The sequence below is a fragment of the Camelus ferus genome, chromosome 4 (genome assembly GCF_009834535.1).
Source record: "Camelus ferus isolate YT-003-E chromosome 4, BCGSAC_Cfer_1.0, whole genome shotgun sequence".
NCBI lineage: Eukaryota > Metazoa > Chordata > Mammalia > Artiodactyla > Camelidae > Camelus > Camelus ferus.
In genome coordinates, this window is record NC_045699.1 from 3,189,156 (window position 1) to 3,217,115 (window position 27,960).

General features: G+C 37.8%; 1 protein-coding gene across 3 annotated transcripts; it reads right to left on the minus strand.

The window, feature by feature from the left end:
• Positions 1–229: 229 nt before the first annotated feature.
• On the minus strand, positions 230–27,960 carry ZNF484 (zinc finger protein 484). Of its 3 annotated transcripts, XM_014567956.2 has the most exons (5): positions 27,833–27,960; positions 19,675–19,719; positions 12,517–12,643; positions 12,136–12,231; positions 230–10,336 (listed from the first exon to the last, which is right to left on the minus strand). In XM_014567956.2, the coding sequence occupies exons 2-5, from the start codon at positions 19,687–19,689 to the stop codon at positions 8,022–8,024; spliced, it is 2,553 nt and encodes an 850-aa protein (XP_014423442.2). In that variant the 5' UTR covers positions 19,690–19,719; positions 27,833–27,960; the 3' UTR covers positions 230–8,021. The 3 variants fall into 3 exon arrangements, with proteins under 3 accessions (XP_014423442.2, XP_032333292.1, XP_032333293.1); XM_032477401.1 differs by lacking the exon at positions 19,675–19,719 and having other exon boundaries at positions 27,833–27,947; XM_032477402.1 differs by lacking the exons at positions 12,517–12,643; positions 19,675–19,719; positions 27,833–27,960 and adding an exon at positions 12,393–12,500.

The following is a 27,960-nucleotide window of genomic DNA, read 5'->3' on the forward strand; positions in this document are numbered from 1 at the left end:
AATGTAGAATAGATGAACAAGGTTATACTGTATATACAAGATCTTGTGGTAGCTCACAGCAAAAAAAAAAAAAAAAAGTGACAATGAATATATGTATGTTCATATATAACTGAAAGATTGTGCTCTACACTGGAATTTGATACAACATTGTAAAATGACTATAACAATAAAAAATGTTTAAAAAAATGATCTGTTCTTTAAATGTTAACTGAATTCATATATAAATCCATCTTTTCATGTTATTTTTTAAAATCAACTTTATTGATATAATTTACATACAATAAACTGCATCCATTGTGTTCAATTCAATGCATTTTGACAGTTGTGTACACCAACACAATAAAAATACAGAACATTTTTGTCATCCTCCAAAGATGCCTTGTATCCTTTTGCTGGCCATCCCTCCCTTTGCCCTTAGTCCCAGGCAACCACTGATCTGTTTTTTGTCACTTCACTATTTAATACTTTGCATTTCTGGAATGTCACATAAATACAATCATGCAGTATGTAATATTCTTTCTTGTCTGGTTTCTTTTACTCAAAATGACTTTCTAATTTATTTATGTTGTTACACATATTAGTATAGTCCCTCTTATTGCCAAATAGTATTATAGTATTCATTTATAAATATATTACATTTTGATTATCCATTCACGTGATGATGGACATGTGGGTTATTTTCATTTTGAGGCTATTATGAATAAAGCTGCTATGTATTCATGTACAAGCCTTTGTACTGACATAAGTTTTATTTCTTCTAGGTTAAATACAGGAATAGGATGGCTGGGTTGTATGGTAGTTTTATATTTAACTGTTTAAGAATTTGCCAAACTACTTTACAGTGTGTCATTTTATATTCCCACTTGTTATGTATGAGTTCCAGTTGCTCCAAATCTTCCAAGACATGATGATGTCAATCATTTTAATTTTAATCTTTTTTAATGCTTATTAGTCTTTTCCCCATTTTTAATTGAAGTATTAATTTTAGTCTTTTTAATGAATATATAGAGGTGTTTCATTTTGATTTTCATTTGTATTTCCCTGATGGCTAATGCTGAAAACCCTTTCTGTCCTTATTGGCTATTTCATATCTTCTTTCATGAATAATCTGTTTGAATTTGCTGCCATTTTTTATTGGATTATCTGCCCTTTTACACTTGAGTTGTAAATTTATTTATATTTTCAGAATATAAATCTTTTGTCAGATATCTATTGCAAATATTCTCTCCCATTCAATGTCTTGTTATTTCATTTTCTTAACGCTGCCTTTCAAAGGATAAGTTTTTAATTTCAAAAAGTCAGATTTATAATTTTTCCTTTATAGTTCAGTGTTTATGTGTCCCACCTAAGAAGTAGCTTCCTATAGTCCTGGTATATTTTACATGATTGCTCTGTAATGATATTTACAATTAATTTTATGGTTATTGACTTTTTTCAGTTTTTTCCTCAATTTTGATCAATTATGTCTTACTAGGAAATAATTTGCTCTAGGTAGTATTCTGTCCTGGTCCTATTGATTGACCCATTATCTGTGGTTGTTTTTACCCATTACACATCTTGTATAACTTTGTGATCTCTCTACTTTACTTAGGTCTCTGTGGGGTACCTAGTTTACTGAGGTATTAAAATATCTTTTCTATTTATTTTAATAGAGAAAAAGATGGATTACTTTATACATTTTGATGCCTGAATAAATTTAGGCATATTTTCAGGTGCAAGAGAAACCTAAAATAGAATGGTTTTGAGACAAGAGGACAGCAAGGCATTACCATTAAAACAATGACACAGCAATTGAGGACAGGACATAAATTGCTTGGAACCAACTAAGCCCACGAGGTTGGAAGATTTGACTTCCAGTAGACCTTGAGCCTCCTTATACACGCATTGTAACATGCATGCTAAATGGCAAACCTACAGGTGCCATCACAGTTCCGAGGCTGGTCATAAAAGGCCAAAAAGTGGATAGTGGCCCAATTCTGGGAAATCCCTGCCCTTCCCCCCAAATAACTGGAATAATCCTCCCACTCATTAGCATATGGAATTACCAAGCCCACAAAAACTAACCACCCCGCACCTCCAGGCTGCCTCTCTTGCCTCCTGCGATGGCCCACATTCTGTCTATGGAGTGTGTATCTCCCTGAATAAACCTTTCAGTCTACTTCAGCTCACTCTTGAATTCTTTCCTGCACAAAGCCAAGGACCTTCACTGGGATGTGATCAGCCTCTCACACTACACTTTCCCGCAACAGTTTATAAAAAACATATCTATTTTTATCACGTAGCAAAAGTCTGAAGACAATTTGCTGCTAGTGTTGATTAAATACACGTCAAGACACGTCTCCGAGTCTTTGGCCCTTTCCCCTGTGGTTGAGAAAAGGTTACGACTGCCCTGAGCATCACGTACAAGGCAGGAAGGGTAAATTGATGGCAGCAGCTAAGTCTGTCCCTTTTCTTAAGAAAGCAAAGGTTTCCCCAGAACTACCAGTGTTTGGCTTCTCCTGGCCTGAGTCAGTTCCCTTGGCCGCTATCAGCTTCAGAAGATGCTAATGAAGTAGTGAGAGAGGAGCCCTGGAATTGCTCAGCAAACCAACAGTGCCTACAACTGTCCATCCATAGTCAAGAAAAAAATTAATCACTTTCCCAAAAGATACACAAGATATACCAAAAAACGCACAAACACTTAAAAATCTTATAATACTTGAAGCTTAACTAAGACTAGAAATTCAGAAACTGCAAAAGAATAGATGGGCGTATTTAAACATGTAAAAAATAAAATGGGAATGGGAAAATATATTCAAGGTCAAGGGACAAGCAATAGGGTTTTTTTTTTTTAAAGGAATTACTACCTTTAATATATAAAAAGCTGTCACAAATTGACAAGACAATCCAAAAACAAAAATGTATGAATAAATGGTTTATAAAGGCAACTTGCATATTAGCAAAGAAAGTAGCTAAGAAACATTTAAAGAGGCGTATTAATATGCAAATTAAAATAAAACTAGTTACCACTTTGAAATCATAAAACTCTGCTAAGTTAAAAAGTAACAGCTATGTTTAACAGAGGGGAAGGGCACATTTTATACTAGTGTTAGAAATACAAAATGCTAGTCCTATTCCAGAGAAATTCAGCAACTTCTATTAAAATGAGAAAACACTGTTCAGTCCAACAGTCTCACTCCTAAGAAGTATGTTACAGGGAAGAAAAAAAGGAAAAAAAAGCTCCAGTAGGTAAGGGTATGGTTATGCCTGTCCACTAACCCCTATGCTATGTCACCTCTTGAAGATGGTTATCAGATCACTTTTCCTAGTGACAAAAATGTGAATAAACAGTGGTAAAGTGCTGGAACAAATTATGGCATGTCCATACCATGGACACTTCAGTTGGTTGATAGTACTGTTGAGAGCAAAAGATGCAAAACTGTGTATATGATATAATCCCAGTTTAAGACAATGGAAACACACTCATATATATGTGCACATGGTAACATATGAATGTGTCTTTACACAATTGTGAGTAAAAAGAAAAAATTACAAGAAGTTCATCAACACTGCTTATCTGTTGACTGTTGATGGCTGGAGTTGCTGAATGGAGAAAGTATAAAATTCAAGAGATTAAAATATAAAAGTCATGTTTATCAAAGTTTTATGTGTGTGCACGGGTGTTTAAATATATATATTTTTTAATTAAAAGAAAGGTGATCATTGGTCTAGTGTATTTGTCCCCATAGGTTCTAGAGACATGGGTGTGAAATTAAACCAGTAAACAAAATGAATCATATTTCATGTGTAATTTGCTTCTAGAAAGGCTTCTTCCACTGTATCAAATATAGTTTCCTCCTGGTATGAATTTTATGGCATTTGAAGAAAATGATGTGTTCTTTGAAGATTTATTCTTCTCAATTATTTACCTAATACCCAGTAAGCTGTAACTCATGGACAAAGACTTTTTGACATAAAATATACAATAATCATAGGGCTCTTCTGTAGTAGGAGTAACTTATAATTGGTTCTGATTTTGGTGAGAAGACTTTTTCACTTTCAAGAAATATACAGTTTTACTCGCGTATAAATACTGAATACTGAAAACATTTCTGAATGAAGCTATTCCCATATTTAATATATTCATCTTGCTCTAGCAGAAATTTTCTGATAACTTCCAGGTATAGTGTCTTTCAGTCACTGCTTTTATAGGTTTTTCTCTCCAAAATGAGTTTCGTAATGAAGTATTTATTTGTGACTGCGTGCTACCCATATTTAATCAGACAAAAGAAGTCCTGTCTGCTATGAATTACCTGATGCATAATTAAATACTGGCTTGAGTAAAAGTTTTCTTACATTTACTGAATTCACAGAATGAGATTCCTTCATGAAAAATTAAATAAAGTGCATTTAAAAAATGTATATTGTATAACTGTCTTAAAATAGTTTTGCTATAAATACAAATGAACTATATCATAGTACTGGCATAAAAAGACATGGCTAACTCATACTACTTTCCTAGTCAAGTCCGTATCCCACATTGCCCCCAGTCAATCCATACTGACCTTGAAGTTCGCCTATTTAAGATTTAGCTCTCATTTTCCACTGATAATTTCCCATCATCCATTCCTCAACCAATTCCCAAGTGCCTCTTGAGATAACTGGAAGTCAACAAAAAAAAAAATCTTACTTTCCCCTAGAGATTAATAGTGTATTTACAAAAGGTAAAGTAGCTCTTTTTTTTTTTTTTTGTCTTCGTAAAGTAGAAATGTATTTTATTAATGTACCTGAGAACAAAAAGCTTGAGAATTATGTTATTTTCTAATCCCTGGAATCTTAACACCAATTTTCATTAACTTAATTTTCTATTAATTATCCAAAGGGGAAAAAAAATACTATTAAAGACATCTGCGAGGCTCTTAGACAGTCTCCTCCTTTTGTTAAAGTTTGGCAGCTACCATAATACAACTTGACACCAGCAGAAGTAAATTTCTTGTGTGTATCAAAGTCTATAAAGCCTTTAACAGAAGAGTGGATGCCTTAGCTTTCAGGAACAAAAAGTAAGAGTAAAGTAATACTGCAAATCAGAGCACTTTCATTTTTAGGTTAGCTTGGAAAGTTTTGGTAGTTTAAAAAATGTACTTCCAGACTCTGCATTCCTTAAAAAGGAATAGCTAGCTCAGTGAATTGAAAACTTCTGCTAATGGCAGAGCAGGTGGCCTGTACCAGCACTCCGAGAACTGAAAACGGTGGAAGAAAGTATGAAATACACTTAATTTTGTGGCAGCACTGGAGAGCTACCAAAGTGAGAAACTGCAGGAATAAGTTTAGAGATAAGATGTAACCTCTGGAATTTGGAACTCTTGATTAAAAAGTGTTTGCTAATTCTTAAAGCAAATACTGGTCAAGAGAGGCTTAAGACAGTGCTTGTTTTTGTTTGTTTGTTTGTTTTACAAATTTGTGGGACTAAAGGGACAAACAGTAGAATTAAGTTCCTTCTAAGGAGGAGAGGCCTGATAGATCTCCCAAATTTGTAAGTCAATGGGGTATCCCCTAGGAATAAGAGTGGGAAAAAAAAAATAGACAAGCCCTCGCAGGGACTGAAGCCCAGTTTTGAATAAACTCAATATGTGATTGGAGGAAGGCAATCAGGGATTGCTTGTGCTCCTAGCCTGCACGTGTTAGAAGCAAAGGCAAATCCTCTCTAAAAGATGGTATCATCCAGACCGTCTAATTACATCTGCAATTTTTAACATACAGTGTCTAGGCAGTTGATTTACAATCACCAGGTACATGAGGAGACAAGACATCATCAAAACCCAAGAGAAACAACAACCAGAGCAAAAGGATAACAGGATCTGGACAGTCAGGTCATCACTAGGAGAAAAAGAGGAAGATAATGAAATAGATGCATCACTTGAATAAATAATAGCTAGAAATTTCCCCAAATGTGCAAAAAAAAACAAACAAACAAACAAAAAAAAAACCAACCAAACAAAAAAATCCATTAAGGTACAGATTGTAAAAAACACTGCAAACTCCAAATAGGATAAATACATAGAACATCGTATCTAAGCATCTCACTGTCCCACTGCTGACAGCCTAAGATAAGACATAAATTGTAAAGGAGAGAAAAGAATTTTAAAAAGCAAATTACCTTCAAAGGCAATTAGATTGGAAGCTAACTTTTCCACAAAACGATGAACGACAAATCATAACAAAATATTTCAAAATACTAATAGAAAATAACTGCCAGTTGACACTTCTATACTCAGGAAAAATATCTTTAAAAGATGAAAACAAAATAAAGACATTTTCCAACAAACAAAAACAGAATTTGTCACCTGGAAACATACACTAAAAGAAACACTAAAGGGTGTTCTTCAGTTAGGGGAAAAAAAAAAAAAGATTCTAGAAGGAAACTTAAAGGACAAGAAGGGGGAAAAAAGTAATGAAAAAGGTAAATATGTGGATTAACTTAAATGAACGCTGACTCTGAAACAGCAATGATTGAGCATGTCAACTACATATGGAATTAAAGCACATGACACCAATACCATCGTATGTCAAGAAGGGAATAATGTTCTAACTATTTACCTGATACAGAAAGTAGTGTGAGTACTAATTTACATTAACCTTTAATAAGTGACGTATGTATACTGTATTAATAACTTACATAGTAAATTTTGAGACAAAAAGCATCACTAGAGATAAAAAGGGGACATTTCCTAATGATTAAGTTTCAATTAACCAGGAAGAGTAGAGCACTTTTAAATTTGAAAGTATGTAAAAATAAGGCCTTAAAATATAGAAACAAAAATTGGCAGCTCGAAAAAAGAGACAAATTCACAATTATTCTGGAAGATTAGAATGTCTTTCTTTCAGTATCTGACAGAATAAAAGAAAAAAGTCTAAGAATATAGACGATTTGAAAACACAACTGATTCAGATTCACTGACGGAGCCTGAGAGGAGACAGGAGTGCTCACCCAAATGCGCAGCCGTGTTGTATCTTTTAAGAAAACAAGCTCATTTCACGCTTGCTAAGAAATGCAAGGCAACTGTCTCATAGTAAACTAAGAACATAACAAATAACGTAGAGAATGTATTAACAAAATTGAAAGGGAAGAAGTCTAGGTTTTAAAACCCACTTTCTTAATTTGGCTCTTTTTCAAACAGAACTCAGTAAAACATACAGGTGTCTGCAGAAGAGGCTGAGAACCCAGAGCGCTAACTCTAACCCGTGGCCAAGCCCCGTGATCTCAGGGCCAGTTCTAGTGTGACAAGCACCCTATGGGGCGGCTGCCTACCCATCACTGATCACTTTTGGGAAACAGGCTGGGAGCACTTTATATTTCCTGGGCGTGAGCGACCTGCTGCCATGGCAGGGGGATGAGTAAACAAGGAGATATAATGGTGACCTAACGGCTGGTTACCTGTGAATACTCAGGTCTAATTTGCCAATCTCAAAGCCAAATTGTAAATTTAAACTTTATTAATCCAAATAGCCCACAATAATAGGCATTATAAACAATACATAATAATGACTTCCCAAAGAAAAGAAAAAAAAGTAGAGTCCTTTCTTCATACCTTTAATGTCAATTTTCACAAAAACATCTAGCTTCTCTTCACTGTAGACCTGAACTGTCTGCACTGTTGCCTTGATCTCAGTGTCCTTAGGGCACTTGGACAATGAAGATTTTTCTCAGAAGTCTATTCATTAAGAAAGTATTTTGGTCAAAACATTGAATATTTTTGCTACCCACGGCATGAAAAATTCAACACCCTTGATTTTATAAAGCTGCTTATCCAAAATGTGAAATAGGAAAAACTGCCAAGTCAAATCCTTGCACGTGTACTATTATTTGCAGGAGCCCTGACAATCCCCGTGTCTGTCGAGTAACCAAGCATGGCCACAATACACTGCTTAAGTACTTTTGTCTCCCCCTACATGCAGAGCTGGGCATCAGCCACGTACTCATACTTCTGACCAGACAAAGTTGACTTTTGTTACCTCTTGCTTCTCAGTCAAGCTATAGCTTCTCACAACTTTGTATCCCCACGCCATGACTGTGGCATTAGGCATCCTACTTCCCCAGCGTCAGGTTTCTGATGTATACCGAGTTGTGGCTTCCAGCTGAAGGCTTTCCTAAAGTCACTGCATTTATGGGATTTCTGTTTCGCATGAATTTTTTGGTGTTTAATAAGATTGGACCTGATGGTGAAGGCCTTTCCACATTCAGCACACACGTATGGTTTCTCTCCTGTGTGAATTCGATGATGTTCATGGAGTTGTGACTTCTTAATAAAGGCCTTCCCACAGTCACTGCATTCATAGGGCTTCTCTCCAGTGTGAATCCTCCGATGCCGATTTAAGTGCGACTTCTGGATGAAGGACTTCCCACATTCAGTACAAATGTAAGGTTTCTCTCCTGTGTGAATTCTCTGATGCATAATTAGCGTCGACTTCCTCGCAAAGGCTTTCCCGCAATCACTGCACTCATAGCGCCTTTCTCCAGTGTGAGACTGCTGATGGATGTGGAGGCCTGACTTCCGGGTGAAGGCCTTCCCACAATCACCACACTTATAGGGCTTCTCGCCAGTATGAATTTTCTGGTGTGTAAAGAGATTTGATCTGTCAGTGAAAGCCTTTCCACATTCAGCACATCTGTAGGGTTTCTCCCCCGTGTGAATCTGCTGATGGACATGGAGCTGCGATTTCTTAGTGAAGGACTTCCCACAGTCACTGCATTCATAAGGTTTCTCTCCAGTGTGAATCCTCTCATGTGTAATAAAATGCGACTTGTGGAAGAAGGCTTTCCCACATTCAGTGCAAACATAGGGCTTTTCTCCTCTATGAATTCTCTCGTGCATACTCAGTGTTGACTTCTGAATAAACGCCTTCCCACATTCACTGCATTCGTAATGTCTCTCTCCAGTGTGACATTTCTGATGTATCCTGAGCCGGGACTTCCAGGTGAATGACTTTCCACAGTCGCTGCATTTATAGGGTTTCTCTCCAGTATGAATTTTTTGGTGTTTAATGAGATTTGACCTGTCAGTAAAGGCCTTCCCACATTCAGTACATCTATAAGGTCTCTCACCAGTATGAATTTTCTGGTGTATAATGAGATTGGTCTTGTGGGTGAAGACCTTCCCACATTCCGAACATATAAAGGGATTCTCTCCTGTGTGAATTCGCTGATGCACATGGAGTTGTGACTTCTTTATAAAGGATTTCCCACAGTCACCGCATTCGTAAGGTTTCTCTCCAGTATGAATCCTCTCATGTGTAATAAAATGGGACTTTCGGATAAAGGCTTTCCCACATTCAGTACATACGTAGGGTTTTTCTCCCGTGTGGATTTTCTGATGCATACTGAGTGTCGACTTCCTAGTGAAAGCTTTTCCACATTCAGTACATTCAAAGTGCTTCTCTCCAGGACGAACTTTTTTATGTCCATTGGGGTTTGAATTCTGAGACACATTTTTCCCACATTCACCGTATTCATAGGTTTTTTTCTCTCCGGGACGCATTCTCTGATGTCTGAACAGATCTGACTTCTGGACAAAGGCCTTCCCATGCGCACTGCATATACAGTCAGTCTCTTCGGTATGAGTTTCCTCATGGTTTGAATGGAGGGAAAAGTCCTTCCCATATTCAGTGCATATAAAGGGTTTCGCTCCTGTATAAACCTTCTGGGACCCAGCAAGTTGGGGCTTCTGAGAGAAGACTGTCTCACAGTTGCTGCACTCATGATGTTTCTCTTCAGCATAAATCCTTTGATGTGCAAAAAGGTGTGATTTATGGGAAAAAAGCTTTATGAAATCAGAAAATAAACAGAGGTTCTCCCCAGCATAAATTTTTTGATGTTGAATGAGAACTTGCATTTGACTCAGCAGTTTCTTATACTGGTTATATTCACAGGCATTTGTCTCTGCATGAGAATTCATATGAGGGAAAATATTACCATATCGAATAATTTTATCAAAATTTTCTGTTGCACTGTTTCTATTATAACTACATAAGCTTACAATAGGCTTCAAACTCCTTCGGAATGAGTCATAATTATGGAGTCCTTTTCTTGAAGGAACAAGGTATGTGTTTACATGAAATATTTTCCCACTGTCATTATATTCATAGTCCTCATTAGCTAGTGTGTCTTTGTCGATGGAGGTGACATGACTTAACTGTTTGTTCTGGTTTTCCTCACATTTCCCTGTCTGTTCACCATCCGGCCACAATTCTTCTAGAACGGAGTATGGGTCATCTCTTGTGAAAAGATTCATTCTCTCAGAATGGACGGAAACTTCTTCCGACATCCCCTGTTGTGATGTTTTGAAACCAACACTCTGATCTAAAAAAGAAAAGATAAAACACACAAAGAACAGTTAACAGAATGTAGGAGGGACAATACACAAAGTGGATTTAAGGTAAAACACAGAGAAATGGGAGAGGTTCTATATAAATAGAATAATAAATATAGGTAAATACATAACATGAATAACTATATGTGCTATAATCTCTTTATACATAATAATATGCAATAATAAAATGAGCACTTATATTACATTTAACTATATGATAAACACTAGCATTTAGACGTGCCAGGCATTAAATGTCACCTCATTTAAACATCATCACAATGCTTTGCTGTTGGCATTATTACTGTCCTTATTTCACAGATGAGGAAACTGAGCCACAGAAGAGTTAAGTAATTTGCCCAAACCAAATATTTAGTAACTGGGGAAGATGAGATTCAAACCAAAACTATATAATAAGGTGTCAGAAGAACAAAGGGACAAACTATGTGGCTGAAAAGAAGTATTTCTAAGTCTAGATTCTTATTTCCTTCATCTATAAATCCTCGCTAATCTCCCAGCTTTCTCTTTCCCCTATTAGCCAGTGTGCCCGAAACACCGATTTATTTATGTATAGAAAACTCTTGTAGCATCAGGCATCCTGAATGAGCTTTAGCATTACAAAGGGTAAATGTCTATAATTCAATTCTTTATGCTCAGCTAGGGGGCAGTTACATGCACCTAATTGGAAGCATGTAACAGAAGAAAGGGCCAACTCATCTGAAGCAGAGACTGAAAGTTGTGCATTTATATCAGTCGACAGAAGAAAATGTCTGAAAGCATAATTACTAATGTCACATACAACAAAAAGCTGCCCCCAAAGGTAAGTAATGGTACTCTCAAAGTCAACAGTAAGAGAGGCATGTGAGATGGTAAATTAAGGCCATCTCTAGAAGACAATTCTGAAGCATTAAAGAAAAAGAGAGAAAATGAAAAGAAACAGGCAGTAGTGTGACCCACAGTAATTTTTTTTTAAAAAAGCAAACCAAGGCCGCTCTCTTTCTTGCCTTCTGAGACAGCCCGCACTCTGTCTATGGCATGTGTATCTACTTTTACTTCAAATGAAACACCCAACCCTGCACTTCCTGGCCTTCCTCTTGCCTTCTGAGACAGCCTGCACTCTGCATATAGAGTGTACACCTCTCTAAGTAAATCTACTTTTAATCCACTATGACTTGCATTTTAATTCTTTCCTGTGCGAAGCCAAGGACCCACACCTGGCAGGGCACGTCCCAGGGGCTCCACCAAGACCTGGCACACGGCCCTCCTCACACGCCACATCTGGTTTTCCTGCATCACCACCATTCAAAAAATAAATTCAATAAACAAACAAACAACCCCATTTACTCCACCCCTGCAAAAGCAAATCTATGAGTATCTGAATGAGTAAGAAAAGGATTTAAGACCTTGGTGGAGGTAAAAAGAATAAAAAAGGTAAAAAAAAAAAAAAAAAAAAGGGAAAACAAGCAAAAATCACGAGTAGCTGTAGCACATCCCTCCTCAAAAGGCAAGCACGCCGTCCACCAGAAACTGACACAACATTGTAAACTGACTATACTTCAATTAAAAAAATTTTTTTTTAAAGAAGTCAAGCAAATACACCGATATTGGAAGCAGCCTGCAGTGGGGATGACGTTTAGATTTCCAAGGGGCCAATATCAACTCTATCCATGTGGTTCCGAAAGTTCAGGATATTAGAGAAACATCATGTTAATAGCACTTCAAAGCTGCCAGCCTCTGCCGGCACAACTTCAGTTCAGTTCCACTGTCTCCTATGCTTTGGTTTCCTACTCACCTAGACAGCTCTGGCTGGAGATTCCATCGTCCAACATACAAGGCTCTTCTCCCAACTCCAAGGTGAACATGACTTCCGGTTTGGGAACTTGACACCCTAGCAGGAGGAAGTGACAGAAGACTTGACTTCAGACGTCATACAATAAAGCACTCCATTTACTTTTCAGAAAAGTTCATAGGGAAACGGAAGTACACTCATAATACCCAGAAGAAATTGTTAAGAATACAGGACAAAATCAGGACAGAAGTATTACATACTTCAGATGTCCTGCCGTCTTTAGAAGTCCCACATGCCTCAGAAATCCCACAGGTGTCAGAGATCCCACTGAGAAAGAAAATACACTCAATGAGATACAGCCTTGCCCAGCAGAGCTGTGCTTACCCACTGAGATCAAGTTGAAATAGTTTTCCAGCATTACATCCGTGTATAGGCTTTTCTGAGCGAGGTCCAGTTGCTGCCACTCCTCCCTGCTGAAGTCTACAGTGACATCCTTGAAAGACACCGATCCCTGGAAAAACACATGCCTCTTCAGGGTAAGGAGTCAGGATTGCGGGACAAGAACAAGACATTTAGGAACTTATTTTTAATAATTTTTTAATGAGATACAACCTATAAAGTTCCCAATAAATACCTAAATTTTACATTATTATTTTCAAGGGAAAAATAAATATTAAAAATATCATGCCATTCTTTCTGTGGTTCTGATACCAATCTGGGTTTTGGTTTAGTCTTTATTTGTGTACTGGTTACAAAAGAATAAGCTGTGAAAATTTATCAAGCTGCACACATTTGATGTGTGTGTTTCTTTTTGAATATGTGCCATATTTCATTAACACTTTCCTCAAAAAAGAAAGTATATTCAGACTTTCATTTTACTGAACTCAGCAATCTACTGAGTAAGTTCATTCTTTCTTTAAAAAAGATGAATAAAATAGGCTCCTTTTTCGAAAAATGGTCAATGGAATGTAACCAAGAATCCAGAAATAAACCGTCATATTTATAGTAAACTGATGATTCAACACAGGTCTCAGAACAACTTAAAAGGGGAGAAATAGTCTTTTCAACAAATAGTGCTGAGACAAGTGGACATCCACATGCAAAAAAATGAAGTTGGATGCTTACCTCATGCCATACAAAAAAAACAAAAACAAAAACAAACTCAAAATGGATCAAAAGGCCTAAATGTTCAAAAGGACTTACACTTTAGCTAAAGGGTAAATCTTTATGATGCTGGATGTAGCAATGATTTATTAGATATAAAATCAAAAGCACAAGCAACCAAAGAAAAAAACAGATAAATCAGATTTCATCAAAATTAAAAACTTTGCTTAAAATGATACTATCAAGAAAGGGAAAAGACAACCCCAAAGGCTCAGAGAAAATGTTTGCAATTACATATTGGATAAAGGACTTGTATCTAGAATATATAAAGAACTCTTGTAACTCAATAAAAAGATAAACAATCCAATTAAAAATGGGCCAATAAATTGAATATACATTTCTCCAAAGAAGATACACAAATGGCCAAAAAGCACAAGAGAGGTTCTCAGTATCTTTAGCCAATGTATGTCAACTAATGATGAATTTTAAAACGTGGTATTAAGAGAATATTATTCAGTAAAATGTGGTATATTCATACAAGAGAATATTACTCAGCCACAGAAAGGAATGAAGTACGATGTATGCTACAATGTGGATGAATCCTGAAAATATTACGCTGAGTGAAAGAAACCAATCACAAAAGACCACATACTGTAAGATTCCATTTATATGAGATGTCCAGAACAGGCAAACCCACTGAGACAGAAAGATTACTGGTTGCCCAGGGCTAGGGGCAATGGGAGGATTTGGCAGGTGACAGCTAAAAGGTATGAGTTTGGATGGGGCAGGGAAAGAAAATGTTCTAAAACTATGGTAAAGGTTGAACAACTCTGTAAATATACTAAAAACCATTGCATGTACACTTTAAATGGGCAAACTATATGATATGTGAAGAGGACCCTCTTGAGGCATTGTTATTTCCAGATGGCACATAATAGCTTGTGGCAGTCCAGTGCTTCTTTCCAGAAAAACTATAAATGCCAAATGAAATTCTGAAACCATCTGTTTGAAAGCGCTGGAAAGCTGTTAGGGGCTAAGACTCTCAAGAGAACATTGAAGATTTAATCTGATGTATGTAGCCACTTTTTTACTGGGAGTATTTATCAATTCTGGGTGTGGGCAAACGGTAAGAATCCAGCTTTGGACCAGCAGAAGGCTACGGCTGGGTGACAGAGAAACCAGGGGAGCTCAAACACATGGCCAGCCCCCCCCCACCCCCACCCCGGACATCTGCCAAATTCTCAGGCTGTATGAACAGAAGACTAAGAACTTAAGTAGACAGCCTCTGAAAAGTGAAGCAAAATTTTAGTAGTGTGGTAAGGCAACAGAGTTGGCATTTGCAAGGAGGAGGGTCCACAGTGGACAACCCGGGCTCTTAGCTGAAAATCCTGGGTGGCCAGAGTGACCCAGAGGCAGACTCTTACTAGGGCTTCTACTCAGCCTCGATTCAACTGTGCCTGACCGGATAAAGGTATTCACCCTCCACTCTGCCTGCCAACAGAGGGAGAAACTATTCCTCTGAGAAAGGAGACCATAACCTTGATCCTCTACAATGCTTTAAACACGGTTTGATACAGTAAAAGAAATCCTACGCCTGCCCAAAGACAGGGCCACACATCCGAACCAGAGGGGAAAAAAAAAATCAATAGAAACAGTTCTACAGAGGATTAGAGTTAGATGAAAAGATGGAGAATTTCATTAGGGAAATGGGACTTACAATAAAAAAATCAAATCAAAATTCAGTATCCAAAATTAGGAACTGACAAATTTTAAATAGCGGAATATGGAATGACTGAAATGGAAGACAAGCAAATGGAAAACATCCAAACGGACCCACAGAGGGTTTTTTTTTTTTAGTTGAAGTACAGTCAGTTTACAATGTTGTGTCAGTTTCTGGTGTACAGCACAATAGTTCAGCCATACATATATATACATATATTTGTTTTCATATTCTTTTTCAGTACAGGTTACTACAAGATATTGACAGGTTTTTTAATGAAAATAAACACAAGAGCATGTGACGTGTCACATGTAAGGCAGTGAAAAGGAGTAACATATTGTTGTCCGAGAAGATAAAGAGGCATAAGCAATATTTGAAAAGGTAATGGTGAATGATATCAACTCAAAGATTCAAGAAGCTTCTCAAATCCCACTTTACAAAACTGTAAATATTGACTATACAAAAACTGTAACAGTAGTATCCTGTGAACTTTAAAATTTATGTAGAATTAAATGCATGAAAGTAATAATGCAAAAATGAGAAGCAGTAAGTGGAATTAAGGTGCTGTAACAGCTATTGAGAAGGGGGTGAAATAATAACAAGTCAAAGATGAATATTCTAACACCTAGGGAAACAAAAGAATATATAACAAACAAGTTAACAAAGTAAAAATTTTAATTTTGACTGAAAGAAAGGTCAAGAAAGGAACAGAAAAATCAACAGATGGTTCAAATATAAATGAAATATGAAATGAATAAAACTGGATATACAAATTCAAGTATAGCAGTAATTACATTAAATGTAAATAAACCAAATAATCAAGTTAACAGCAAAGACTGAGACTTCCAGTTCAAGAAAAAAAAATAAAATGAGTTAAGTGCATTCCACCCTATTCCTCCTGTTAATTACCTAAAAACCTAGAAAAATATATAAAGCATCTATCCGCACCCTTGGCTTTCTCTCAACAGCATACTTTCCTGATAGTGAAACTAACTTCAGTGTCTTTTGGCATCTTGCTAGCCCCCAAATTTGCCAAATCATCAGGTCTAATTCTTTTTTGCTCAACAGTTCTTCCTTCGATCTCTTTCTCTTAACATTCACATTTTACTATAAGCAGGAAGCAGAAACCAGGCTACATCTCCAAACTTTCCCTTGAAAATCTCCTCAGAGGGAAATCCAGGTGCATCACTAACAAATCTACTTTCCACAAAAGTACAGGACAAAATTCCACTAAACTGTCCGCCACTGTGTAACAGAGATGTCCTTTCCTCCAGCTTCCAATAACATGTTCCTCATTTCCTTCTGAGTCTTCACCAGCAGCATCTTTAACATTCCTATTTCTTTTTTGTTGTTGTTAAAGGAATAACACTCCTATTTCTATCAATAGTCTGATAATAATAACTTAGTTATTTTCTAAAACAAAACAAGTTTTTTTTCTACCGTGCTCCTCACTTCCTTCTGATTCCTCTCTCAGAGTTAACATCCCTATTTCAATTTACCAGTCTGTTCAAGGAAACCTTGCCTCTTGCTATTACACTCTTCAAAATTTTCAGTTTCTGTCCATTACCAAATTCCACAGCCACTTCCCCATTTCAGGGTATTTATTACAGCATCATTCCACTTCCAGGTTCCAAAACCTGTAATGGTTTCCTATTGCTACTGCAGTAAGTTACAACACACTTAAAATAACACAATTTATTATCTTACAGTTCTGAAGGCCAGAAGTTGAAAACGGGTCTTATCGGGTCAGCAGGCTATAAGGGAGAACTCATTTCCTTGCCTTATCTAACTTCTAGAGGCTCATAGCCCCTTCCTGTATCTTCAAAGCCACCAGAGTAGCATCTTTAGATCTCTCCCTGACTCTGACCCTCCTGCCTTCCTCTTTCACTTATCAGAACCCTTGTGATTACACTGCCCCCCAACCCAACCTAGATAACCCAGGACAATCTCCTCCCCACCTCAAAATCCTTAACTTAATCACATCTGTAAAGTCTCTTCTGCCACGTGGGGTAACGTTCACAGGTTTCAGGGATCAGGATGTGGACACCTGTGGGGGCCTTTATTCTGCTTACCACATCCAATAAGAGAAAGTGGGGTGGTAAAGGTAAAAAACAATAGCTTAAAAATTCTAAGTAAAAATGATTTACAATCTAGAATTAGCTGTGAAATTATTAAGGGTAAAATAAAAATATTTCCAGACATGCAAGGTCTCAAAAAATTTACTTTCCACACACACTTTCTAGAGAGCTACTGGATAATATTCTCTAAAAATGAAAGCATAAGTCAAGAAAGAGCCAGAAAAGAGATCCAACACTCAAGGGACGCGAAAGGAATTCCTAGTACCATGCTAAGAGGAGACCCCCCAGTCAGTGGATGAGTATCCAACAGACAGCAACTTCGAGCAGGTCAAAAACACCAAGGGAAGTTTCTTTCAACAGCTCAAACAAATAGCCTATATTCTGGAGCCCAGTTGCCTGGGTTTTACTCTTGGCTTCACCACTGACTAGCAGTGTGATCTAGGGCAAGTTAGTTAACCTCTCTGTGGATCTGTTTCCTCCCCTGTAAAATGAGGATAATTATAGATACGTCAAAGGGGTGTGATTAAATCAGTTCATAGAGCGTGTTAGCAGTGCCTAGCATACAGTAAGCACGATGTTAACGTTTGTGATTACTGTGACTGCTATTAGCTAGTGTATTTTAACACATTGAGAAGACATATATATACCTGGGAAGAAAATGGAGTTCAATTAGTGATCCAAATACGAAAAATGAAACAAATGATTAAACCAAACAATAATTAATTCCAGGTAAGACACAACAATCGTGCATAAAAGGTAAAATAAATGGTTTAACTGAGAGATAATTAAAATAACCATAATAATAAATACAGCCTATTGATTTACCCCAAATTATAATATACCTATTTAAGTAGGAGGGGACCTAAGAAATGTGCATGTGAGTGTTGAAGGCTTAAGTGTCTAAAAGAGTTAAAACCTTATTTTCCATTGTGCTAAGTCAGTAGATACCACCTAAAACTGAAAACCAAGAGGTACAAATATAAACATGTTATTAAGACATAGGAAAGCAAATACTAAATGAATTAGTTCAACTGAGTTCAGAGAAGCTGGAATTCGAGGGGTAAGAGAGCAGATGACAGCTGTTTCTTCTAGGAAGCCTCAAAAAACTTTTTGACTCAGTAAATACAGGTATAAGTTTCATGATACCCAAAATTAAATCTTTACTTTTAAAGGTTAAGATGCAAAGAACAAAGAGGTAAATATAATTGAAAAAAATAAGAAAAGTATGCTTAATATATAAATAACTCCTTTTTAAAAAAAAAAAAATCAGTGAACTGACTTTGACTCCTGGAAAGATGGGGTAGAGGCACTCGTCCCTGTTCATCCACTAGGTACATCTAGAAACCATAGACACTCTCCATAAAACAAACCGAGGAAGACTCTGAAAGTTTAAAGAAAAAAAGGCGAACTGTCTAGGGACTTCAGGAGCCAAGGAACTATACAGCACGCGTTCCCTGAAGTCAGCTGACTCATACTGCCCTGACCAGGTACTAGAAAAATCCCACAACCCAGAAACACCAACAAGGGCACATGTGAAAAACAAAAATAAGTCTGCTCTCTTTAGCTAAAAGCCCAGGAAAGGGGCAACCTAGAAAGACAGGAAACTTTTATTAGACAAAACGTACTCCAGCCAAACATAACTGATTAAAAAACCAACAAACAAAAACTTTAGGCCTGATCACATACCCATCAGAAAAAAGGCAGGGAGTAGCTTAGATTCCCACTCTTGCCTGGCTGAACAAATGTGCCCCTTCACACTCTACTGGAGTGGTGTGGAAAAGGAAAAAAGCCAGGTGTGGGTTTGAGACTTTCATCCATACATAGCAATAACAAAGGAAAAAAAAACAGGTCTATATCCCCCCAAAATATGATACAAAAATCCTTAACAAAATATTAGCAAATACAGATATATAAAAAGAAGTATACGTTATGACCAAGTGGAATTTATTCAAAGATTGCAAGGCTGGTTCAATATTTGGAAATCAATCAATGTAATTTTCCATAGCAATAGGCTGAAGAAATAAAATCACCTGACCATCTCAACAGATGCAGAAAAAGCATCTCACAAAATTCAACACTCATTCATAATAAAACGCAAAACATTGCTTCACGAGGTGGTCCTTGGACCAGCAGCACTAACATCCCATGGGAGTCCCAGCCCCACTAAATTAGAATCTGAAGTCATGAGCAAGTGTGAGAAGCACTGGTTTATAAGTCAGCAGGAGAGAACCTGCTAGTGCACTTCTAACAGGTTGGCTGAAGTCACTGCTCTGTTTCCCTTCATCTGAAGATCTATCAAAACTTTTCTCAAATACCAAGAAGCAGGAAGTCTTTACAATAGGTGAAATGCATTACTTTTCAACAACATAAACCATGTGTTTCATTCCCTTTACTGTTGTGTCTTTCAGGACGATCAGAGACAATTTTACAGTTCAAAGTTCATAACTGTGTGAAACCGGACAACTCACATGTATCTATAATCCAAGCTTGACTTGGAGTTGAGAGTCTTTACTTTCTCTGATCTTAGTTTTTATTTATTTATACTTGTCCACCTCACTGTATGGGTTAATAGATGCCTCCTAAAATCCACTAGAAAATAAAGAAAGCAACAAGTAAACACATGAACAAATAAGAACTCACCAGGGACTTGGTCATTTCTGGTTCTTCTGGGAAAAGCGCAGAGATCTGAGAAAACAGGTTGACAGAGGGACAGATAAGAGAATGGAGTTCAGTATCACACATAGACACATACATCATTTAGTGTCCATGCACCTGACCCAAAAACTTATTTCTAGAACTACATCATAAAAAATCATCCTGTGTTACACAAAGATTTAAATGCAGGAGTTTTACCAGAGCATAGCTAACACCAAAAAAAAAAAAAAAAAAGGCTAGAAACATCTTGATACCTAATAATTGTAGACAGCTTAAATACTTTATAGGATATCCAAAAGATATAGTTTGTAAAATGAAACCACTGTTAAAAAAATTAAACCACTGTAGAAAAATACGTTAAAGTGCCAAGAATAAGATGTATTAAACGGTATAATTCCATCTTCTCTAAACAGTATGTGTGTACCTACGCGTGCACACACACGCAACAAGAATGCATTCCCGCACACAGAACTACCAGGAAGGAAATATACTAATATGTTAGCAGATATAATATTTGGGTGATGGTAAAATTATAGGTAATTTGAATGCTTATGTTCTTATTTGCCGGTCAAAGACAAAGGAACTGTTTTTAAAGAATATAACGATTTTTGTTCCGAGCTTCTGTGACTAGCCCATCACAAGGAGCGAGAATATCCACAAAGACCAGAAAGGGAGACTTCTAGCTTTTCCACTGATCTTTGCTTACAGTTCTTAAAAGGGACCTGTCAGTGGAAACTCTGTCTTAGCTACAATATAGCAAATGAACTTGGTTCTAGTCAATAAACAAACCTTAAGACCTGAGCTGAGTCACTTACTGACTGAAGCCATTGTTTTCTGATTTTTTTTTTTAATGAATTTCCTAACATAAAGGAGGGTTGAATTGTTTGTACAAGAAACACACATATACTTTACATCCGGTTTCAACAATTAGTATTTTGCCACTCCTGGTTAATCTTTCTAGATACACATAAAGTTACATGTAAATTCATACATATATGAATATCTGAGTATATGTATACATTTATATCTTTTTTTTGCTGAACCTTTTGAAAGTTGCAGCTGTCATGACATTTCATTCCTAAATATATCACATAAGTCTCCTAAAAGATCAATATCACACCTGAGAAAATTAGCAATTCTGTATCATTTTAATATTCAGTGCATATTTGAAATTCCCAATTACCCCAGAAACACCTTTTCTTGCTGTTTTCTTGGAAACAGTTTCCAATCAAGGCTCATGCATTGGCCCCTGTGTCCCTTTTACCCTAGACTTGTCCTCCCCAATATTTTTTTATGATGGACTTTTAAAATTTACTTTTGCTTCTAACTTTTATATTAGAGGTATTTCTATTAAATACACTTTTCTAATATAAACAAATTTTGGGTTACTACTTCATTGATTTTCTTCTGTGTGGTATAACTTATATAAAGCACGTGGATATTAGGTATTCAGCACTTTTCCCTATTTTTCAGACTTGTGCACCTGCCATCCAGATCATGAGAGAACTTCTCTAGAACCTCTGGAAAGTATTAGTGAATCAAGCCATCAAACTTGTAAAAACAAAACAAAAAAAAATGCAAGAGTCAAGCATCTCTACTAACTTTCTTGCATTGCTGGACTTGAGGGTAATCAAACGCTATTTATATAAATTATTCTGGCTACAAGTGAAGGAATGGGAAAAATGTCCATTTTGCACCCCTAATGAAAAGTGGATCTAAACAATCATCAGCGGCTGCTCACATCACAAAAACAGATAACCAGACATTACGTGCCTCCTGATGTACACAATATCACCTGGGAAGTAGACTTGCTCCCTAAAAAAACAAAAAAGAAACCTGAATCTGATCGAGTCTCTAAATCTACCTACCAATTCAATCAACACAAAATGATATTTTAAAATGTATTATAATTTTTTAAGGTGTGATAATAGCCCTGTGGCTATTTTTATTAAAATAATTGGATATATTGAAATACTTATGGGTAAAATGACAAAATGTTTGAGATTTGCTTCAAAATAATCCAACAGAAAAGGCAAAGTGTTGGAAGAAGGGACAGATGACAAATGACTGTGACTTGGTAATTGTGGAAATCGATGGGTAAACGGGGAACGTTTACACTACTTTTTGTACATTTGTATTTTTGAAATTTTCATAGAAAAAATGTTTAAAAAGTCATTTTTTGATAATATTGACTGAATAATATGCACAATCTAAAAGCTGAGAATTACTTTTTATTCAGGGGAGCTGCTGAGGACTTAAGCCCAGGATACAGCCCCTCAGATAGACAGCTCTGCGGAACTGTTCCAAAGAGAGAAAGGAGGAGCCCGGATATACAGGAGTTTTTGCAAAATGAAACAAAACAAAAACAATAAACAGGTAGTTAAAACATCAAAGATTACAGTTGATTAAAGAAAATCTACATCTCAAGTGAATGAACTTATTAGCACTTTTCTACAGATGGGAAGATGCAAGAGTCAGGGCTCACTGAAATCATTCCTTCAACATGCACCTTCCCTGTCTAGGGCCACTATGCTGGTTTTTTCCATCCTGAGTCCCCTCGGGGTGCACTGTCAGGGGTGGCCGCAGTGGCTGATGGCTTGATGGTCTCAACATCCTTTGTTTACTGACACGGCAGGTGACTTTCTTCATCCACAATAATCTGTGACTACAGATTGAGTCTCAGATGATATGAGGGAGCTATGTAACTTTCGTTGGGTGGGTAATGGCCTGCTGGTTATGCGGGGGAAAAAATTGCCCCCATCAGTTGGATTTGCATGCTGAAGTTTTGTGGGTGACTTGACACGGTATCCAAGATTTGCTTTAAAATATCCTCGCTAAAACAAAACAGGCGGGAAGAGCAGGTGAAACGATAGTGGCAAATGGTTGATTATTACTGAGACTGGGTGATGAGGGCATCTGGGGCTTCATTACAGTATTTTCTCTAATTTTGTGTAAGTTTGAAAGTTTCTATAATAAAAACTTAAAAAAATAAATCCTTTCCCACTACAGGGAAAAGCCTTGGAGTATATGACATCGGCCAAGTACTTTTCACATTGCAAAAGATCATGCTTTGTTTTAGCAAGTCCAGCTCCGAGAAATCTCCTGCATCTGGGACTCCCCCTCCCCGCTCACAGGAGCTGTCACATCCCTGGAGAGGCAGGATTTGAGCTGGGTAAGGGGTCTTTGGGACAAGCTCTACTCGGCTGGCATGTTCATCCTGGGCCTCACCTCTGTGTTATCTTAGAACGCCAGTCTTCCCAGGAGTTGAGTGAACACCCAAAGGCTGCCAGTGATTATTCGCCAAGGTTGGCTGGAGTCTGACAAAAAGATCCCAAAGGCTCAACTAAGTGGTCTGCCCTCAGGGCTCTGCAGAAACACCGGGGGATCCTGGCAGGGAGCGTGCCACTCGGTGACAGCCTCTCGGCTGTCCTCCCAAGAGTGCATCGAACAGTGTGGAACAGGGTGGTACAGGGGAGACAAAAGGTGTGGAACCGAATCAAGGAACATCTGAACCCCAGCTCTTCCACCTTCCAGCTGTGACAGTCTGAGGGACTTACTTCAGTCTCAGTTTCCTCCTTTTTATACTTTGAAGAGAAATAAACCAATTTTATAGTACTTGATCACCATCCGGCCCATGAGTGGCACATAAGCACTCATTAAATAGTGGCTACTGTCACTATTACAAAATCAGTAACCCACCTAGAACACAGTTACTGTTTCTTACTTCATCTGACTTCACGGGTCCCTCAAGTCATCACCTGCTCTGGCACCTAATTCCTCGCCCCCGCTCCTCAGTCTGCCTGCTTCAGCTGCTGATGGTTGTACACTGACCTCACCCCAGGGCCCATTACTCATACCTCGGAACCACTGGTTTCCGTGTCCTGCTGCCCAGGGGCCCCAGTCACTCATTCTGCAGTCCCTGATCCCAGAGCCTCCAACACCTCTATCTCGCAGTCCTGGCTCCACTCCTCCTGTGTGTTCTTCCTCTATTCTCAATACTTCTGGCCTGTGTGTGTGTGTGTGTGTGTGTGTGTGTGTTGGGGGCAGGGGTCCCCACATCAAGCAACTCTACAAAACCAGCTGGGTGTCCTACAGTTTAACTCAATCCTGACACCACCTACTTGGGAGTTAGCATTAGATCCCACAGGTTAAGGGCTCAGTCCTACAAGACTGTGCCCACCCCAAATTCAGGTGCCAATGAAGTTGAGGTTGTTACTTGTGCTTTGGACCATAAATCAGAGGTTCCCAGGACCCCCTCCTAGGGTTCCGTGAATTTGTTAGAGCAGCTCACAGAGCTCAAGAAAAGATTTTACTTTTTAGATTACCCACTTATTATAAAAGAATATAGCTCAGAAACAACCGGATTGAAGAGACGTATATGGCGAGATATGCCACGAGAGGTGCACCACTCTCCCCGAATCTCCCCGTGTTCAATCCAGGAGCTCTCTAAACTCCATCCTTTTGGGGTTTTGTGGAGGCTTCAGTATGTACAGATGATTTATTAAATGATTGGCCATTGGTGACTGATTCAACCTCCAGCCAGGGGGTGGGTTTCAAGTTCCAAAACTCTTAATAACTTGCTTGGTTCTCCTGGCAACCAGCCCCCACCCAGTGATTCTCTAGAGGCTTTCCAAATGTCACTTCATCAACATAAACTCAGGTGGGGTTGAAAGGAACTTATTATTTATAACAAAGAGCATCCATTTCACCTTTATCCCTCGGGAGCTATTTCAGGAGCCAGGAACAAACCCTATGGCCCTGATCACTTAGGAAATTACAAGGGTGTCATGTCAGGAGCTATGCATTGGGAATGGTGGATGAAAACCAAAATATATGCTTCTTATTATAATACAATACCACACGTACCAATAGCTGGCCTCCACACCTTTATCACCACTGTCTCCACTGGGGAGAAAAAAGGCACAACCTAAAAGGTGGGAATTATTTTTTATTCAGGGGAGCCGCTGAGGACTTAAGCCCAGTATTCAGCCTCTCAGAGAGTTCTGAGGGACTTTCCAAAGAGGTAAGAAAGGAGCCAGGATATATAGGACTTTTTGCAACAAACAAACAAACAAATAAATAAACAAAACCAAGTAGTCAGAACATCAAAAGATTACTGTTGATTAAAGAAAATCCAGACATCTCAAGTTAATGAATTTAGCACTTTTCTATGGATGGGACGACGCAAGAGTCTGGACTCATTGAAATCATTCCTTTGATGTGCACCTTAACTACCTAGGGCCAGTATCCTGGTTTTTTCCATCCTGAATCCCCTTGAGGTGCACTGTCAGGGGCAGCTGCAGTGGCTGATGGCTTGATGGCCACAATATCCTTTGTTTACTGACATGGCAGGTGACATTCTTTGCCCACACTACCACTAAGCATCTCCTTCAAGGATCCCAAGACTTCAATTCCAGACACACTGCACCTGCAGTGGGCCCTGAGAAATCAGCCAAGCACACCGCCCACTATCCACACCACTCATTAGGCCTATACATACCATCAACCTTTTCTGCAAACTGACACACAGACACACACACACAGGATGGGACTTAATCAATGAATGAATCTAGGAATATTCTTGAATTTTAAAGATAAATTTTAAAATCTAAAACACTTCTAAATCTAAAGCATGTGTGAAAGAACAGATTATTTGCAGAAAAAGAATTAAGAAAATCAAGATGCTTCATTTGGAGTAATGAAAGCGAAATGATCGATGCCAGAAGTATCATCTGAAAGACCACTTCTCTGTTAGGGCGATAGACAGACATTTTCAGAAATAAAAGCAGTTCAGAATATCTCCTTCATCATCTGAGGAAAATACTCACAAAAGTATCCCACAAAAATAAGTGTAAAATGAATCAGGTGAGAAATCTCAAATAGAAAAATACTCTTCAGCAAAAATTTTTTCAAGAGATTTTTAATTATTAAAAAGGACAATGATGATATGATAAGGAGGCCATTAAACAGAAAATTAATAATACTATCCTCTGACAAAACATTTCTAATTATCTCAGGAAAAAACAAAAGTTATCTGGGTGTAGATGGAAACAATGAACAGAAATTTCATCAATTCAATAAAAGTATGAAGAGGAAAAAGCAGAAAATAATGAGTCAAAATTAACAGTAAACATTAAAATGGAAAGTACAAAATCAGGTAAATCATTATCACACTGAACTGAAAAGGTAAAATATCCTATTGACAAACAAACAAAGACTGGGTTATAGGTTAGATTTGAAAAAACCAAAATGTTTCCATTACAAGTAGTTAACCTAAACAATACAAATATAAATATAAAATAAAGCTCTGGGCAAAGATAAATCACCCAAATGAAATGAAACTGAAGGCAGGAATGACAATACAAATATCAAAGAGAAATTCAAGGCTGAAATTTCTTTTTGTTGAAAAGAGAGGTCCTTTAATAATAGCATTCAGTACGAGAAAAAGATGATACAAAATACATTAACCATGAGGTGTATGTATGCGTCTCCCCAAACACACACAAATAAAGTTAGCAAAAAAGCACACAGAACTAGAGTGAAGTATTAGTTAGAGATGATTATTTCATCTCTTTTAGAATATGATGTAGACCAAAAATAGGAAAGAGAAAGACCTGGAAATCACCTGGATTATATTTAATATACATAAAGAGAAGTTTGCACCATACAAATTGAGACTACACTTTCTCTTATATCCATTGAACAAAGTTCAATGCACCTTGTGTAACTTGTCTTCAAAGAATCTTGATAAAATTTTCAAAGTTGAGACTTTGCAGGCTACAGTTCATGACAATTCAATAATATTAAAACAAGCAATTAAAAACACGTCTTAATAATGTGGGAATGAAGAAACACAAATAACTCAGGATCAAAGTGGAACATCAAACTGAAATGATACATTTCAAAGATAAAGATAAAGATGTATTTAAAAGAAACTTTATACGGTTAAACATAGCCAGTAAAAGACTGGGAAGGTAAGGGTAAGGATGACAATTTACATCAAATGGAGAAAAAAGATAAATTATCTAAACAGAAAAGGATAAAAAGAGTAGACAGTACAAACACAATCGGTACTTCAAATGGCCAATAAAATAGATCTGGAGTTGCCTGATAATAAAAAAGAGAGAGAAAAATTATACATAAATATTACGAATGACAAATGATACAGAACGGATGAAACTAAGGTAAACTGAAATGTATATGCAATCTCACGGCAATATATTTTTTAAATATCTGGTAAAATGTACCATGATGATAAAAAAAAATTCATATATTGAGATATGGGGAAGTCATTTTGGCTTATACATGTTCCAACCTGAATTTTGTACAAACTAAAACTGCCTGTCAAACACACACAGCATGTCTGCTTTAACCTTTAAGATAAAGAATGTCTGTTTCAAAGATAAGAATAATTAACTCCTTTTCTATAGCATCCAGCGTTAACACTCCCTGGAAGGTAAGGCTCCCTTCCCAGACACCAGGGTCCTGCTGTCTCGCCCTGTACCTACTAGATCTGTCTCCTTTGAAGCCTTGAAGGAATACACCCGTGTCAGGTTTGACGTATGCTCTTTGTTCTACTAAGGTATCAGACTATGCTGAAAACCATGATTCAACCTAGCTGTTCCTCAGAGCCTTCTGAGAAGCTGTCGCCTGGGCTACAGTTCTCAGTTTGGCTCAAATAAAACTCTTTTCTGTTTCCATTATGATTATTTATTATTTCTATTCACAATAAAAAATCAGAAATAGAAACAAACCAGTAAGCATATGGGAGGAAATCAATGAGGATCTAGCATCCCTCAGCCCTCAGATCCCTCATTACCCAGGCCCCACGGCTATTCTCCCCAGCTGCACCCCGCAGACTCCAGGAATCCGCCCACGGATGCAACATCAAAGAGCTCACAAGCCCCATCTCTCTGCCTGGGAATCCACCGTCACAGACCGCTTCACTCCCACCCCAAGTCTCCGCGGATCCACCATTAAAGATCCCACACACTCTATCAAGCCTCCGAGAAGCCACCATTAAAACGCCACCAGCCCCCGTATTTCATCTACTGACCGCCTCCATCACTGACCCGAAAGCTCCTCGCGGCCACCAGAGCCCCTCCCCCGCTTCACTCAGCCCCGTGATGCTCCCCGCACTCACCTGCCCCTCATCCAAGCTCTTTCAGGACAGTGGTCATTTAATCCCAAGAACTACAACGGGACCCACTTCCTCTTGCTGGATCCCTCCCTGTCCCTGCAGGATTCCGCAGGCGCCGCCTGGGTGTGCGC